This window comes from Eumetopias jubatus, unplaced genomic scaffold, assembly GCF_037043125.1.
Source record: "Eumetopias jubatus isolate StellerSeaLion01/CBP00866 unplaced genomic scaffold, mEumJub1_p1.0 scaffold_14, whole genome shotgun sequence".
NCBI lineage: Eukaryota > Metazoa > Chordata > Mammalia > Carnivora > Otariidae > Eumetopias > Eumetopias jubatus.
In genome coordinates this window covers 61,510,461-61,525,680 of record NW_028274820.1, presented here as the reverse complement: position 1 = coordinate 61,525,680, position 15,220 = coordinate 61,510,461, and the positions used below count along the sequence as shown (strand labels likewise).

Below are 15,220 nucleotides of genomic sequence, written 5' to 3'. Positions count from 1 at the left end.
GTGATACTTTGGCAAGACACAGAAACGACTTGTGAAACAGAGTCAAACAGATTTTTCCCTGACAGGCATTTGGCTGAATTATGGCAGAGGAAATATTTTTTTTTTCTCCTTCAGATGTTAAACATGTTTTATTTAAGTGCGTTTTATAAAGGTTTAACGTGCCAATGCAGGGCTACAGGTGACAACAGAGATCAGGGCTATTGTCACAATATTGACGAGTCTTCTGTCATCTGTAGAAAACTCCTTCTGGGCAGGTTTTGAACTTTCGTTTTCCTGGTGTTAAAACCATGTTCCTAGAACACACTTCTGGGACATCATCACCACTGTGACTCCTACCAAAAGAACCCTCTGAAGCCCAGAAAGCAGCTTGAAATCCTATTTTTGCCATTTCAGAGTTCTTAATGCAAAGGGCCTAGCTGGACCGGCAAATTCCAGATGGGTCCATCTGCTCCTTGGAAATCTGCCAGAGACAGGCCTTTCCAGGTGGCTGGTAGCAGGGCCTATGCAATGGATGCCCAGAGCAACCCTGAGCCCCATAATACACCTGTCTGTGCTACAGGGAGGGGTGGCTGGGAATCACCAGATATTTACATTGTAAGGAAACCCTAGGTGTGGCAAAGCACTTCATCAAAAAGTGTTACTATACTTACAGATTCCTTCTAAGAGCTGCAAGGGGCTCAGCAGTGCCTAAAGTTTTGGAGACTCCTGCCCACACAGCTTTATTTCCCTCCATGAGGCAGACACACAGCACTGAGTGAAATTTCCAAGACTGACTCTTTATGTGTCTGGACACCTAATGCTTTCCCTAATGCACTGCACTCCTTCCCCCTTTCTTCACTCTCAATAAAGGGTATTTTTTTTTTCCTTCTCATTTCTCAGTCACTCAGGCTTATGGCTATAATATCTATAAAGCTGTTTTACAAGAGACATTTAACCTACAGAAATAACAGGCAAAAAAAGTGTTTAAAAGAAAGTGCAGCTACCTTTCCTACCACATTCCAATTCTATGATTGAAATCAATCAGAATGACTGTAATTGCACTAATAATGGCTACTGGTTGACGTTGGCTGACTGAAAGTGATATATTTTAATCCTAAACTCTATCAAAGCTAATATGACTCACTGTAGAAGAATCAGGCTCAGGACTGAAGTTGGACTGCATCTTGGCAATTTTATTTAAACCAGAGACATTTTCTAAAACTGCTTATTGGTGATTCCTTTCCTCCCAATCACAGAGAAATAACAAAATGTATTAATTGTCGAAGGTCTCACCAGAGTGGCTGGTGAAGATATAATCCTTGTTACTGGCAAAGGTTTAGCACTTGTCATCTCAGATGCTAGCTGCTGAGCTAACTACCTCAAAGCAAAGCATTAGGAAGGAAACTGCAAACTTGGCCATTTTTGCCTGTACCATTTCTTTTTGAGAATTTGTGATGTCTGGATAAGATTCTCAAGTACGCAAAACTGGGTTTGAATCTCCATTGCCAAGACCTTGCATTTGATACTGTATTCTCCCACCCCAACTTCAACCAACCTTTATCTCTGACACTTCTGTGCCTTTTCCCAAGGGGGTAAGTTATGTTGTGGTTTCAGGCTCAGTCCAGGTTCAGGGTTCAAAGTGTAGTTTGGATAAGAGAAATTCCTAGTGATTGAGGAATGACACCAGGACTCCGAAATCACATCCTTACGTGCAAGAGAATCCTAAGAAGCCAGGAGAAAGTGCAAATGCAACCCTAAGACCAGAATTTATGTCCCTGGTAATTATTGTTACTTATTTTATTTTTAAAATAGAATTCTGTTGGCATAGATGCTCTGAAGCTTTTGATAAAAATATAATGAATTGTTATTTCATAAAGACAAATTTATTCCAAGTCATGTTAGAATCTCACAGTTGGGAGGGCCTTAATGAACTTCTGTTCCTAATGTTCTAATCATCGTATGCTTAAGCAATATGACAAGATCTCAGTAATCAGCCAAGTTCACATAATTTAAGAGTGGCATTTTGAGTATTGTCTGAATGATCTTGTTCAAATTTTAACAAGAACAACCTGTACTCTTTCCCTTTAGTATGGGATTAAAAAGCAACTGTTTGTGCAGCTAATTATAATGCAATTAACTAATTGCATATACAATTGGCCACTTACTGACTTTAAATGGAGGGCAATTGGCTAATTGGTAATTAGCTAATGAATGGCTTTTATATTCAACTAACGGTTAAACTTGTCCGTGAAGTAACTAAGCTGACAAGGCAACTAAAACTCGATGCTATCCTTTTCCTTAAAAAAATAAGTACACATGCGAATTTATTTGCCTGTTTTTCACTTCTAGTTTTCTTTGTCCCTTCTAACTGTCTCCATGTCCTACTATGGCGTTTGACTAAAAAGGTGCTTTGGACGTCATTTTATTGCTGAACTACTTGCTAAACGTCTATCATGTTACTTCAGTTTGGAATTAATCATGGCTAACATGTACTGATTCCTGTGCCAAGGGCTTTACAGACATTCTCTTTAATACTCCTAAAAGTCGATGAGTTTTGTCTATTATTACCCCATTTTGCAGATGGGATGACTGAGGCTTAGGGAGTTTAGCTGACTGACCACAGTCACACAGCAAGTGAAAGAATGTGGGAAAAGAATTTACAGGTTTCTCACTCTAAAGCCTGCACTCTTACTTGCTATATAGAATTCCCCCAAGTACCTTTGCAAAAGTAAGCTGACCTAATGAATAAGCTTATCTATTGAACAGATCAGAGAGTTGCTTGTGAATGACCCATTTTGTGGATGGCCGTCCAAGTTTGGTGTGTGTTAGAGGAGAGGCTTCTAAAGCTCCCAAACTGCCTTGGGTGAGGTCTGGAGGCAGATGATGGAGGAGATGGTGAATAAGTGTTATTTGGCGATTCCAAGCTCCCAACACCACTCTGACCCAGCTGGTTGGAACCTGGCAGTGTGGAATGGGTGGAGGGGACTGACAAAGGTCATCCTGCTTGAAGATCCAAAGTGTCTAGGGCTAGCCATGCTCCTAGACATGCCCTTCATCCACTTACTAAAACTTACTCGGGTACACGGACCCGCCTCTCTTCTTGGGCTGGGTGACATAACGTCTGCCTTGTCCCCCAACCCTCCTTCAGTTGTGTCTAAATGCTGGCTTTCTTTCTAGCCACTTCTGGTGACTCTCCACCCCTGGGATTTGGCCTTTCTCTAGAACCAACCATCTACAGAGCTTGGCTCTCTGCTCCCTCCAACGCATTTCACACTAGGTGGCATGAGTCACTTCTCTTCCTCATTTACACAGCACCTTATGCCCTATCATCCATTACTGAACTCCTTTGTCTGCCTGGAACTGTTATTCTTTAGCTTTTTAGCATTTAGTGTTATTCAGAAGACTGCCCATTGTATTTAACTTCCATTTTACAGGTGCCAAAATTGAGTCTCTATGTTATAAAGCACTGCAGTTAAAACCATGGCTAGAATTAACTTATTTTTCTCATTCTTTATTCACATCTTTCTTCAGATGCTTCAATTCTTCCTAATCCTCCCATCAGTATTACTTTTTTAGAGTTACCTGTGTAACACACTGCAAAAAAAACAGATTTCGGAGAACTTGAAGTTTACATTTGCCCCCAGAGACTAGACCTGATATCGACAATATTATTTCTAGAAACTAGGATCTGGAAGGGTCTTACAGGATGTCATTACTTCCTAAGAAAGAACAGAGCTCCCCCAAGAGTGAGACAGAACACCCAAGCTCATCAAACCAGGTTGCTGCCAATGAACCCCGCATTAGAGCTCGCACTGATAACAACAAGGGGGAAAGAGATCATAAAAGGGTCTACCTGTGCTTGGTTGCCGGAGTGCAGGGGTGGGTGTGGCGAGGTCTGGTGATGTGCAGGGTGTGCGTGAAGGTGGGAGTGGGAGTGATGATGTGGGTGGTTCTGCTGGTGATGGGGTTGAGGGTGAGGATGGTGTGCTGGGTGCTGGTGCTGGTGTGGGTACGGGTGATGGGCTGGCAGTGTCTGGTGCTGATGCGGGTGTGAGTGCATGTGGTGGTGTGGCGTCTGGTCCTGCCGGGAGCCCATCATTTCCATCATGTGTCCCATGGTGTTCATATTCCCATTTGACATGGCAGCTGGGTGGTGAGTCAACGCGGCCTTCAACCTCTGAAACAGAACAAAACAAGAGGGGACAACTGAGGTCAGTCGTGTACAGAAGAGGGATTTTGAATCAAAAGGACTCATATTTTCAATTCTATGTCATGGTACTACTGCTAGTAGTTGTTTATTGGTTGGCAGTATGACTTTTATATTATTTTCAAATTTCCATATATATCTTGGTAGGCAGGAGGGTCAATGTTAGCTGGAAATGTTAATTCAACCGTCACGGCAGATGAGCAGGATACCCTGTCAAGATTTAGACAGTCTACTAAAACGTATTTTCTACTAATTTCCTACTATCGATTATTCATCATATCCTATTGGCAGCTGAATGTAAGTAAAAACCAACACAATAATGTCACTGAACAAAGGGCTCATCTGATACAGCACTGTGTTTTGTAAGGCTCACAAGAATAAAAGATTTCTTCCTCTCAAAAGACTTCTCAAATACAAAGAGGAAATAACTTCAAATTTCAGGGTACAGGAATAGTATTGATGTTATTTTAGGACTTCAAATTAGATTCATGATCTATAACTTTCGGAGGCAGTAGGTAGGTCTTCTCCATTTGTTATCATGATATTTCTCATTGTCCCTCCTGATAACCTAATTTTTCTCACGCAATAACTTTCTTCTGATTTGGGGAAGGAAGTGAGGGACGTGGAAAGATTTGGAGGATTGCATTCTACAGCTTCTTTGATGGCCGTATCACCGGGCATATTTCTAACACAAAAGAATTATCCATTAACAAGCACACAGACGTGCACACAAAAAACTTCTACCTGAATCTAAAGCAGGGATCAGCAAACTTGTCTATAAAAAGTCAGATAGTAAATATTTTTACTACTGCACGCCTTGTGCTCTCTGTCACAACTACTGAATTCTGCTCTTTTGGGGCAAAAGCAGCTGTAGACAGTGTACAAATCAATGAGCATGCTGGGTTCTAACACAACTTTATTCAGGAACAGGAAGTTTGAATTCCGTATAATTTTCACATGACATGAAATGCTATTCTACTTTAGATTTTTCATCATTTAAAAATGTAAAAACCATTTTTAGCTTGTGTGCTGTGCAAAATTAGGCAGGGGGCCAAATTTGGCCCATGGGCCATGGTTTGCTGGCCCCGATTTAAAGAATCAGTTGTTAATCAACTTAGTCACAGTTTCTTCAAAATTGCCTTTTCTTGTACACAGGCAATTATCATCATATCCTGAGGGGCACAATGTGCTAAGTACTGTATAATACAGTTATTCCTTGGAAACGTATCTTCGGCAGTGATGATAGTCTGGTTGGCAAGCTCACACAGGCTCCATGAAGTATTTGCTAGGGGACTCAAAATTCTCTCCTGATTTTTATTCTTATCTGATTAATGACAGTGATCTGCGGTCACTGCAAAAAGGAAGAGTTGTATTTAAATGAGGGTCAAAGCAACCATGTTCCAGCCCTGTACAATATTAATTACTCTCGACTGGGTGGAGTAAGCTATTGATAAATACCAACTGAATTCATCAAAACCTTTAGTTAAACACAAAGAACCTCCACTTTTTTTTTTTTTAAAGATTTTATTTATTTACTTGAGAGGAGAGGTAGAGATAGCAACAGAGAAAGCAGAAGCGGGGAGTAGAGAGAGAAGCAGGCTCCCCGCTGAGGAGGGAGCCCAAAGCGGGACTCGATCCCAGGACCCTGGGATCATGACCTGAGCTGAAGGCAGATGCTTAACGGACTAAGCCACTCAGGCGCCTAAGAACCTCCACTTGTAAAAGAAAAATAAAATAGAAAGGAGGGGGATATGTGACAGACTCTATCCTAAGATTAGATAATCATTGAAAACATTTCCTACATCCAGATTCAGTGACCATTAAGCCTACTTGCTTCCTCTTTCATGAGTATCAGCTACTGACCTTCCTCATAGTAATCCCGAAGAAGTTAAGCTTCCTGAATCCCTGGGAAAGAGGTGGACGAACAAGTAGAATAATTTCATCACAGTGGGATAATAATAGCATGAAACTTAAAGATTATTTGAATATAACATAAGGAAAAGAAGTAAAAAATAAAATAAAATGAATTGCTGGACTTTAGATACATGTTTCTTTATCCCAAGAAAAGTTTCCAAATGACATCTCCAAACTTAAGGGTGAAGAAAATTATGAAAAAGATTATATTGAAATCACTGTTTTTTGCAATTGGGTAGTACTGATAAACTTTCTCAACTATTCTTTGTAGTTTCATTATTATGAAAACATACAGCTATGTAGTAAAAAAAATCAACTACTACAAGAATATGGGGTGAAAGACTAAAAGCCACCTGCCTACCCTTTTCCCGCTCAGCTCCACTCCCCCAAGTAACTTGCCTTTGTCCTCCTTAACAGTATATCTTCGACACCTTTCTATATGAGTGGAACTAGCTAATAACAATGGCTGGCATTACTTGAGCACTCACTGCACACCATTCCTCAGTCTCACCTAATCCTTAGAACAATCCTGTGAGGCTAAAAGAGAGGCTAAGCCACCTGCTCAAGCTCACACACCACTGGAGAGGTGTAGAGGCATGCTACCTCCACAGTTTGTTCTCTAAACCAAGAAAGAAGGTGCCGGAAGGCATACCATACACACTTGCCAAAAGCAGTTATAAACTATGTTATGCCACCTCCTTATCATCAAAAGAAAGGCTTAAAGAAGAGACAGGTCTACGATAAAATGATAAGACAAGATGCCATTGCTGCATGGTCCAGCGCATGATTACTTAGCACACAGTGAAGACCCAGATAAACTCTTTCTGAAACTTGGCAGACAGAAGTGTGAATGTAAGAATTTCCAGGAAGCTCCGGTGCAGCAAAGGATCCTGGGCTTACCATGATCACCTCCCTTGTTACACTTGTGAAGAACGGATACTTGTATTCCCCCCTCCCGCCTTCCCCCATCAATTTGATAAAGTACATGTGTCCCTTCTTCCCGTTCCCACTTCCTCCTCACCCTTGGGTTTATGACCCTTTGGTCTTTCTAATGTTCAGAGGACGTTATGGCTTATGCATAGACACTGAGGGGTGTGGCCCTGCCTTCCCATCAGCCCTTGCTCTTCCCACGCAGGCTCCACAGGCCTTTGCATTTGATAGTCTTCTTGCCTGAAATGCTCTTTCCCTTTCTTCAGACATGTTATTTTTATTTTTAAAAAGATTTATTTATTTATTTTAGAGAGGGAGAAAGTGAGAGAGTGCCCGTGAGTGGGGGGAGGGGTAGAGGGAGAGAATCTTCAAGAAGACTCCCCACCTGCCCAGCCCAGAGCCTCATGCGGAGCTCCGTCCCCCAACCCATAAGAATACGACCTGAGCCAAAACCAAGATGGGGCACTCAACCGACTGTGCCACTCAGGCGCCCCTCTTCAGACATTTTATAGCTCTTAGCTCTTGGCTCCTCCTTAGTAAAATTCTCCCTGGTCTCCTGTCAAAATCAATTCCTGTTATTGCATGGTCCCAGTAGGGCCATATTCCTCTTTTTAATTCAGTTTGAGGTTATGATTTTTAATATGATTATTCAATTCATATCCATCAACCATTCCAGACCGTAAGCTTCCAGAGAGCAGGAACCACGTTGGATTTTGCTCAGTTGTTAAAGTTACAGCTTTAGCACAGAGCCTGGTACATGGCAGGGACTATATTCATATTTTTGGAATGAATGTACAGATGAATGAATGAATGAATGAAAGAAATTCTGAGGCTCATGAGGATGCAGCATTTTCATCTTGGATCACTGCAGGTTCTATCTGTCTGGGAGGAGGATTTCATCGGTCAGCCAAAGCCAGCAAAAAAGACTACAGAAGTCATGGAGGCAGACAGGCAGTAGAAGTACTATCAAAAGAGCTTCAGGCTCCATACCCAGCCTGCCCTCCCAAAAATGATAACAGAAAAAAATAAAACGTGAAGAAACAAAAGGAATGTGCCTTCACTTTCTCTTGATACCTTTTCCCTGGAAAAGTCGTATGGAAAATTGAAAAGCGCCTTAGTAGTGGGTCACTGTGTTACCCCTCCAATGCTACAAACAAGTTTTCCACCTTTAATTAGGAGCAAAGGGAGCCTGACAAATAAATACTATGCACCAGATCTTCATCTCAAATAATTAGCTTGTCCTGTTAAGGGAAATTACTTGATTGCCTCAAGTCTATTCTTGCATATTTCACGCCAAGACAATAACAATAGCAAGGCTCATAACATTCCATTTACCTATTTATTCCCTCAACAAATATTGATGGAGCTTCTGCTATGTGCCAGGCACTGCGTTAGGCACATCATTATTTGCCACTACCTAAAGGAAATGGAAGACACATAAAACCAAAGCTTGGCGGAGAAAACACACACTTCAGCGAGGCAATGAAGACTTTAAAGCATCCCTTAGAGAACCTCAGGCCTTGGGGTTGAGTCCACCATTCAAGCACCAGCCTGTGTCCTCTTTGAAGGAAAGCAGTGCCAATAAATGATTGGGGCACTTCTGAAAGTCCTAAAAGAGCCTACTGCTTCCCTGTATCCCTGTGCCAACATGGATCATTGCAGTCTAAATCATTAAAGTATACCAAATATAGATATTTGTACCCCACTCTTTCAGGGATTATGAATAACCATTAAATGAGTCCAAGCTGTATTTTGCAGAATGATTTTTCTTTTTGAAGCCGAACTGTGTCTTGTTTTAAATAACATTCTACTCAATGCCAAGAAAAGGCAAGGGAGAGAGGGGAAAATTAATGAGCAAATAAACATATATTTTTCAGCTATAAAAACCAGGGCTCTTACTGAGGTGTGGCTGCAAGAGAGAAAAAATGATTCTGTTTACTTTCTCTCATCCTCTACCACATCCATTTATTTGAGAGAGCAAATCAGGAGAGACAGCAAGAAGCCTGACACAGCTGGTTTCAGTCACTAAGGGTCATTTTCCTTCGGTCTGTGTATTTTACAAGATCCTTGTTCACTGTTCCTGATGGGAAAGTGGTGGGCCCGCTGCCCAGGATCTGAGTCCCGGTCAGAAACCAGCTATCGACCTCGTCCCATCCTCTGCTCTGCAACTGGGGCTCCCCCCAACCCCTCGCTTGAATCTTCGGCTCCGGACAGTTCGCAGTGTGGGGCACTTGGTGAAGCCCAGGTACTCGAGCCCGTCATTACTGCCACCTGGGTGCCTGCATGTGGGCCTGCATGAGCACACACGCACGTGACACACCCACCCACACCCACCGCAGGCAATTTATCTCCCATTAACAACTCGCTCTTGCCAATTAGAAACATTTGTGGAACTGTAAAAACATTTCTTCTCCATCTTCAGCACAGCCGATTGCTTATGTTCTACAGACTCTGAAAGCCAAGCCGAATTAAACATTATTTGAAATTCAGCTGGGTGGGAGTGGGGAAGGTTGGAGCATTCTTTGGAGAAAGGTTTTCATTAAAAACGGCTGTTGGGTTTTGTTCAAGAAAAGAATGTGATAACATCAAAATGTAGTGTTGCGGAGTTGACCACAAGAGGCTGTCTATATAAAAACAGGGTAAAATCCGTATTCGTATTTTGTTTCGAATACAGGATAATTGCCATCAGTGGCCTCCCCAAGGTATTGCTCGAAATGTAATTTCTTCTTTCTTTCTCTTCCCCAAACATAATTGATCGGGTGAGATGGTCAACACAGGCTTCTGAATGGTCCCTATGGTCACTGGTGTGAGCCCGGGTGCCTTCACCAGAGGTGTGCTTGCAGTGTCAATGACTACTGACTTGCTCTGGGTGTCAAGAATTTCTGATTTTAAGTCTCTGAATTAGGAAAAAGCTAAAACAAAAACAAAAAAAACCCAAAGAAATCAAAAAACAAAACCTGATATTTTCCACTGAATTTTATGACTATTATATGGCCAGTTGGGATCCCCAGTAATTCCCAAACTTGAGGAGAGATAGGGACGGGCAGAAAGAGACCTGTCACATAGTGCCACAAGTCAGTAACATAAACTTAGGGCTTTATTTTGCCAAGATAGAAATAATTTTTTTATAAAGATTTGTTTATTTCAGAGAGAGAGAGAAGAGAGAACACTAGCAAGGGGGAGGGGCAATGGAAGACAGAGAGAGAGAGAGAGAGAGAATCCCCAAGCAGAGTCCCAGCTGAGCGCAGAGCCCGATGCAAGTCTCGATCCCAGGACCCCGTGATCTCCATCGGAGCTGAAATCAAGAGTCGGCCGCTCAACTGACTGAGCCACCCAGGTAGCCCTAGAAATAGTTTTAATGCCCAGATTCACATCTGAGCTTCAGAATATCCATTGAAAATGATCCTATATCTGATAGCATCATGGGTCTTAAAATCCACCTTTAGTTCAGGATCATTGTTGAGATAATTAACTAAAATTATACCTGGCTTAATCGCTTAGAATAAAATATGCTTCTTTCAAAACTTTCATAATGTAACTCAGTGGTTTATTTAGCTCTGATGGTTTCATAATTTAAGTATTTATCTGCTTTAGGTTTGGTTTGGTGAATAAATTTCAAATAAGGCTACCAGGATGGAAGGAAAGATGATCCAGGAAGGGTAAGATGCTATAAAGTCGAGAAGGAAAAAATATTCATACTCTTTGTCATGTTGTCACTAAAAAGTATTAACTCTGAAGATGTTAGAGATAATGTAATTAGTAAAAAAAAATACAAAGAAATTGTATTATAAATCAATAGTACACTGGAAAACAATGCAAGAACATCTCACAAATAAGAATGATACCTCAGAAAAGTAGAACTTCATCAGTTTTAGTAAAAGCAAGAAAAAGATTTGGTGTCAGATTTCACTCTCCCATTTTCCACTTGTGGATATAACTTCTAAAATGAGGAAAAGCAGACCTAAATGTTAGGTGATACATTAAACTGTGGTGGTTAAAAAGCCAAACAAGCCCCAGAGAGAAATCTTAGCAATTTCCCTGCCAGCCTTTTTCCTATTAGTATCTAAATCACATATTAATTACAGTTCTGCAAGAGCAAGTCTTTGAAAATTCTTATTGAATGAAGAAGTTAATGAATGCACATTTATAGAATTATTTTATTTCAGATACCACTTTCCTGCATCTCTTTGACTCAGTGGCTACCTTTTATAAATCAGCAGGATGGTGAGCATTTTAAGAGGCTGTACGTTTTAGTGAATTTCAGAACAAACTAATGTTCTGAGAGCAGGGGCTAATCTTAATTCTGCTGTAAGACAGCTTTCAGTCCTTGAGGTAAGTAAACCACTTTGGCTTTGTGTGCCTTAATCTACCTAACAAATGAGGGCAGAATCCGGAGCTCCCTATTCCATCAGAGAAAGAATCTGAGTTGAAGTCTCTAAGGGGTAGGAATTTACGGGAGAAGTGAGTTGTATGAATGTATAGAATAAAGAAAGTGATTGTTTCAGAGGATTTCAAAAGAAGAACAGAAGCTTTGGAGTGAGAAGTCTTGGTTTAGAAGCATGGCTCCATCACCTTGGGCAGTCACCTTGAGTTTCAAATGCCTCCTCTAGGGAATGAGGATACATAATGGGATAAGAAAATGTATAAACCGGGCGCCTGGGTGGCTCAGTTGGTTAAGTGTCTGCCTTCGGCTCAGGTCATGATCCCAGGGTCTTGGGATCGAGCCCCGAGTGGGGCTCCCTGCTCAGCAGGGAGTCTGCTTCTCCCTCTCCCTCTGCCCCTCCTCTCTGCTCATGCTCTCTCTCATGCGTGTGCACACACTCCCTCTCTCAAATAAATAGGGGCGCCTGGGTGGCTCAGTCGTTAAGCGTCTGCCTTCAGCTGAGGTCATGATCCCAGGGTCCCGGGATCGAGCCCCGCATCCGTCTCCCTGCTCCGCGGGAAGCCTGCTTCTCCCTCTCCCGCTCTCCTTGCTTGTGTTCCCTCTTTCGCTATCTCTGTCAAATAAATAAATAAAATCTTAAAAAAAAAAGAGTTGGACGCTCTCTCAAATAAATAAATCTTAAAAAAAAGAAAATGTATAAACCATAAGGACATAGGGAATAATTAGCAGAGCAGAGTGGAGTAGTTTTCTGGGTGGTAAAACCAGCTTCTGATGAAAAATAACAAAACGAGGTATTAAAAAATATTTTTTCTTAGCATTAAAATATGTTTTACTTTCAACTTTTAAAATTCATAGTAAAGCACAATAGCATATTAATCACTGATGAAAGGAATGAAATACTGATGCATGCTACATCATGGATGAATCTCAAAAACGTTATGTTTAATAAAAGAAGCCAGACATAAAGGGTCATAGCTCATATGATTCGATTTAAACAAAATACCTGGAATAGGTAAATCCACAGAGACAGAAAACAGATTGGTGGTCCCAGGGCCTGGGAGGAGGGGAGAATGAGGAGTGACTGCATAATGGATACAGGGTTTTCTTTTGGGGCCAAGAGAATATTCTGGAACTAGGTAAAGGTGGTGATGGCATAACATTGTGAATGTAATAAATGCCCCTGAAATGTACACTTTACAATTACATAGTTATATGATTTTATATGATCTGGATGTCAATTAAAACTACTTTTAAAATACAGCAGAATAAGAATCTCCTCTTTTAACAGGGTGCCAATAGAAACTCTTGACTTCGTCTGAGAATTACTAATACCCACTTTGATGTCACCTTAAGTAAAACACTGTATTGTAAATAATAAAAGCCAAAAAGATATTTTGCCCTAGAACGGCTACAGTCAATGCCAGATTTTTAGTCTATATCTCAGGGAATTTGACTCCTCTCCAAGACATTGGCACCCTCTTTTCACTACAACTCTGTCATCTTCTAGCTGGCTTAAAACTAAAGAGAAAATGCAGAAGCCTTAGCCACCAACTGCGTGCAACTCAAAGCTAGTAGAGAGTATTAAATACAGAAAGAAAGATTTTGGCAGAATGGCATCAAGGAGTCTAAAAAGAGAAATTTAACAGGGATCAGGGTAACATCTTATGCTTGGTTAACAAAAACAAAAAAAAAAACAAAACAAAACACATAAAACCCCAGTACTGTCCAAAGGCAACTTAGTGGAATAACAGAGGATGCAGGAATTTCATGTGAATTTGTAAAGCACCATTACGTAACGCACATGTCAAAACAGCTGATGTGACTTTCAGCTGCATCAATGGTACTAGATTGCAGAACGTAATGCAAGAGAGTGAGTCTTGTTTGTTCAGCTCTGCACGGGCCATGATGTGCGTTCTACAAGTCCATGTGCCCGTATCCCTGCCCCCTCTTCCAAAGATCTCAACATCATGTCTAATAGGTGTTGGATTTTCTCTATATCCCAGTTCTCAACCGGTGGCATATATACGGTTACCTTTTCCCCCCTCTGTGATGAACATCCTTGTATCCACACAACTTGGCATGTTTACCTATTTTGAAAAAGTGTTCATTAAAAAAATAATCCAATGAATTGATCAGTCCAGTTGGGTTTAGCTTCAGGGCAGAGGTGATGGTGATGATGGTGGTGGTAGTAGTGTGTGTGTGTGTGTGTGTGTGTGCGTGCATGCACTGAGGCAAGGAATGTGGGCTGGGTGTCTGTTAAGGGGGAGCTAAGAGAAAACCAGGTGGGGACACCTGTCCAGTATCAGCTTTAGTAAGAGCCTTTTCATGGGTCTCATTTTCTTATTCTATCAATACCCCCACACCTAGGTGAGATATTGCCTTATGATAGCTTTAGGGTTCCTTGCTCCTTTCAGGTCACTGAGCTCCTTACGCACTATGGGATGACCTTGGGTACTAACTTGGCTCTAGCAGATATTACAGCCTCCTGGCTGGTTTCCCTGGCAATTTTAAAGGTGCTGAATACACACTGGGCTTAGAATAAATATTTGTTGATTGCCTGCCTGCCTGCCGCCTGCAAGTCTCCAGGAGTGGTGCCTAACCATGGAATGTCTTTGAAGCGCTGGCCTATAATTTTCTCCACAGAAAGAACACCTTCTGGTGGTGGTTGTGGGGAGAATAATGCCCTTTGTCTTGCTAGCAAACACTGCTCACCCCCAAAAACCCAGCACCTGCAAGCCTGGGTAATTTTAGGTGAGGGCTTAGTTCCAGCTTTTATGGAAGAAGAAAGTTCTATTGGAAAAAAAGTAATCCTTTGTTATTTTATTTCGGACGAGCTTTTAATCAGAAACATAGGCAGTAACATATGTTAGAAAAATATATATGAAACATAGAACTTTGCATCTGTAACTTGCTATGGAAAATCCATGCTAATGCAACATTAAGTTTGGGGTTTTAATTGCACAGAAGTCAGAGAATTCAGAGTTCAAGTTCCCAAGCTTCACTCCACATGTGCATCCCAGGACCCTTCCTGAGTGGGGTGACCTAATTATTTGGCAAAACATGGTGCAATGAAGAATGATAGAAAGGATTTCTCCTCTCTGTGATACTTCCTATCATCCCAAGCAAGATGGACAGTGGCCAACTTTAGCTACATAAACTATACCCTTTTTAATGTACAGCAGTCCTTGGTGACCCTCATGATGAACGATGTCCCTGTAATGCCTGAGGTGGGAGGTCCAGGTCTTGCCGAAGTGCTGCACAGATGAAGCAGCCACTCACCACCACATCCCCGGGTCCTCCGGTGGATCCTGCCCCGCGCTCTTCTGAGGATAGCTGTGTTGAGTGGGCACTGTCCCCCTCATCCCTGCTCTACCACCAGAGGACATCTCCCAGTAATTCAGATACTCAAACTTCTGAGTCTGAAAGTCTGACCAAAAGGCCTCCAGGGGATTCGAAGGGCTTTGTGGACACACCTCTGCCTGGTCCTGAGGAGACTTGTCCAGGAGAGATGTTCTGCATTGTTGTCCTCCAGTTTCATTCTAGTTGTGGGTAAGATGGCAACATGTGCGTTACTGTCTCTGTTAGAGACATAAGATGTCTAGCCAAGGGAGCACAAACTTATCATAGTAAGAAGTCTCCAGGGGTTTCTCTCTAATTATGGGTAGTAGATTGTGCGAAGTAAAAGGTGTCCTGCCCCTTGGTATCTATATTCAAGTCCATCTAGCATGTTCTATGTGTGTCCAATGCTGTCTTTCTCCTTGGTAAAATGGTAATGGTACCTTCTGGTTCTCCATGTCTCCTTTGCC

The 15,220-nt window shown here is 41.7% G+C and overlaps 1 protein-coding gene across 3 annotated transcripts in view; it reads right to left on the bottom strand.

The window, feature by feature from the left end:
- The window catches only part of CREB5 (cAMP responsive element binding protein 5), a 339,425-nt gene that overhangs the window by 13,355 nt on the left and 310,850 nt on the right, over positions 1–15,220 (bottom strand). For 2 of the 3 annotated variants that reach the window (XM_088018237.1, XM_028119272.2), the window contains one exon: positions 3,833–4,156. In XM_088018237.1, the coding sequence (XP_087874363.1) occupies positions 3,833–4,156 (324 nt within the window). Of the gene's footprint in view, positions 1–2,671; positions 2,675–3,832; positions 4,157–15,220 lie in introns of all 3 variants that reach the window. The other variant, XM_088018238.1, reaches the window with a different exon arrangement.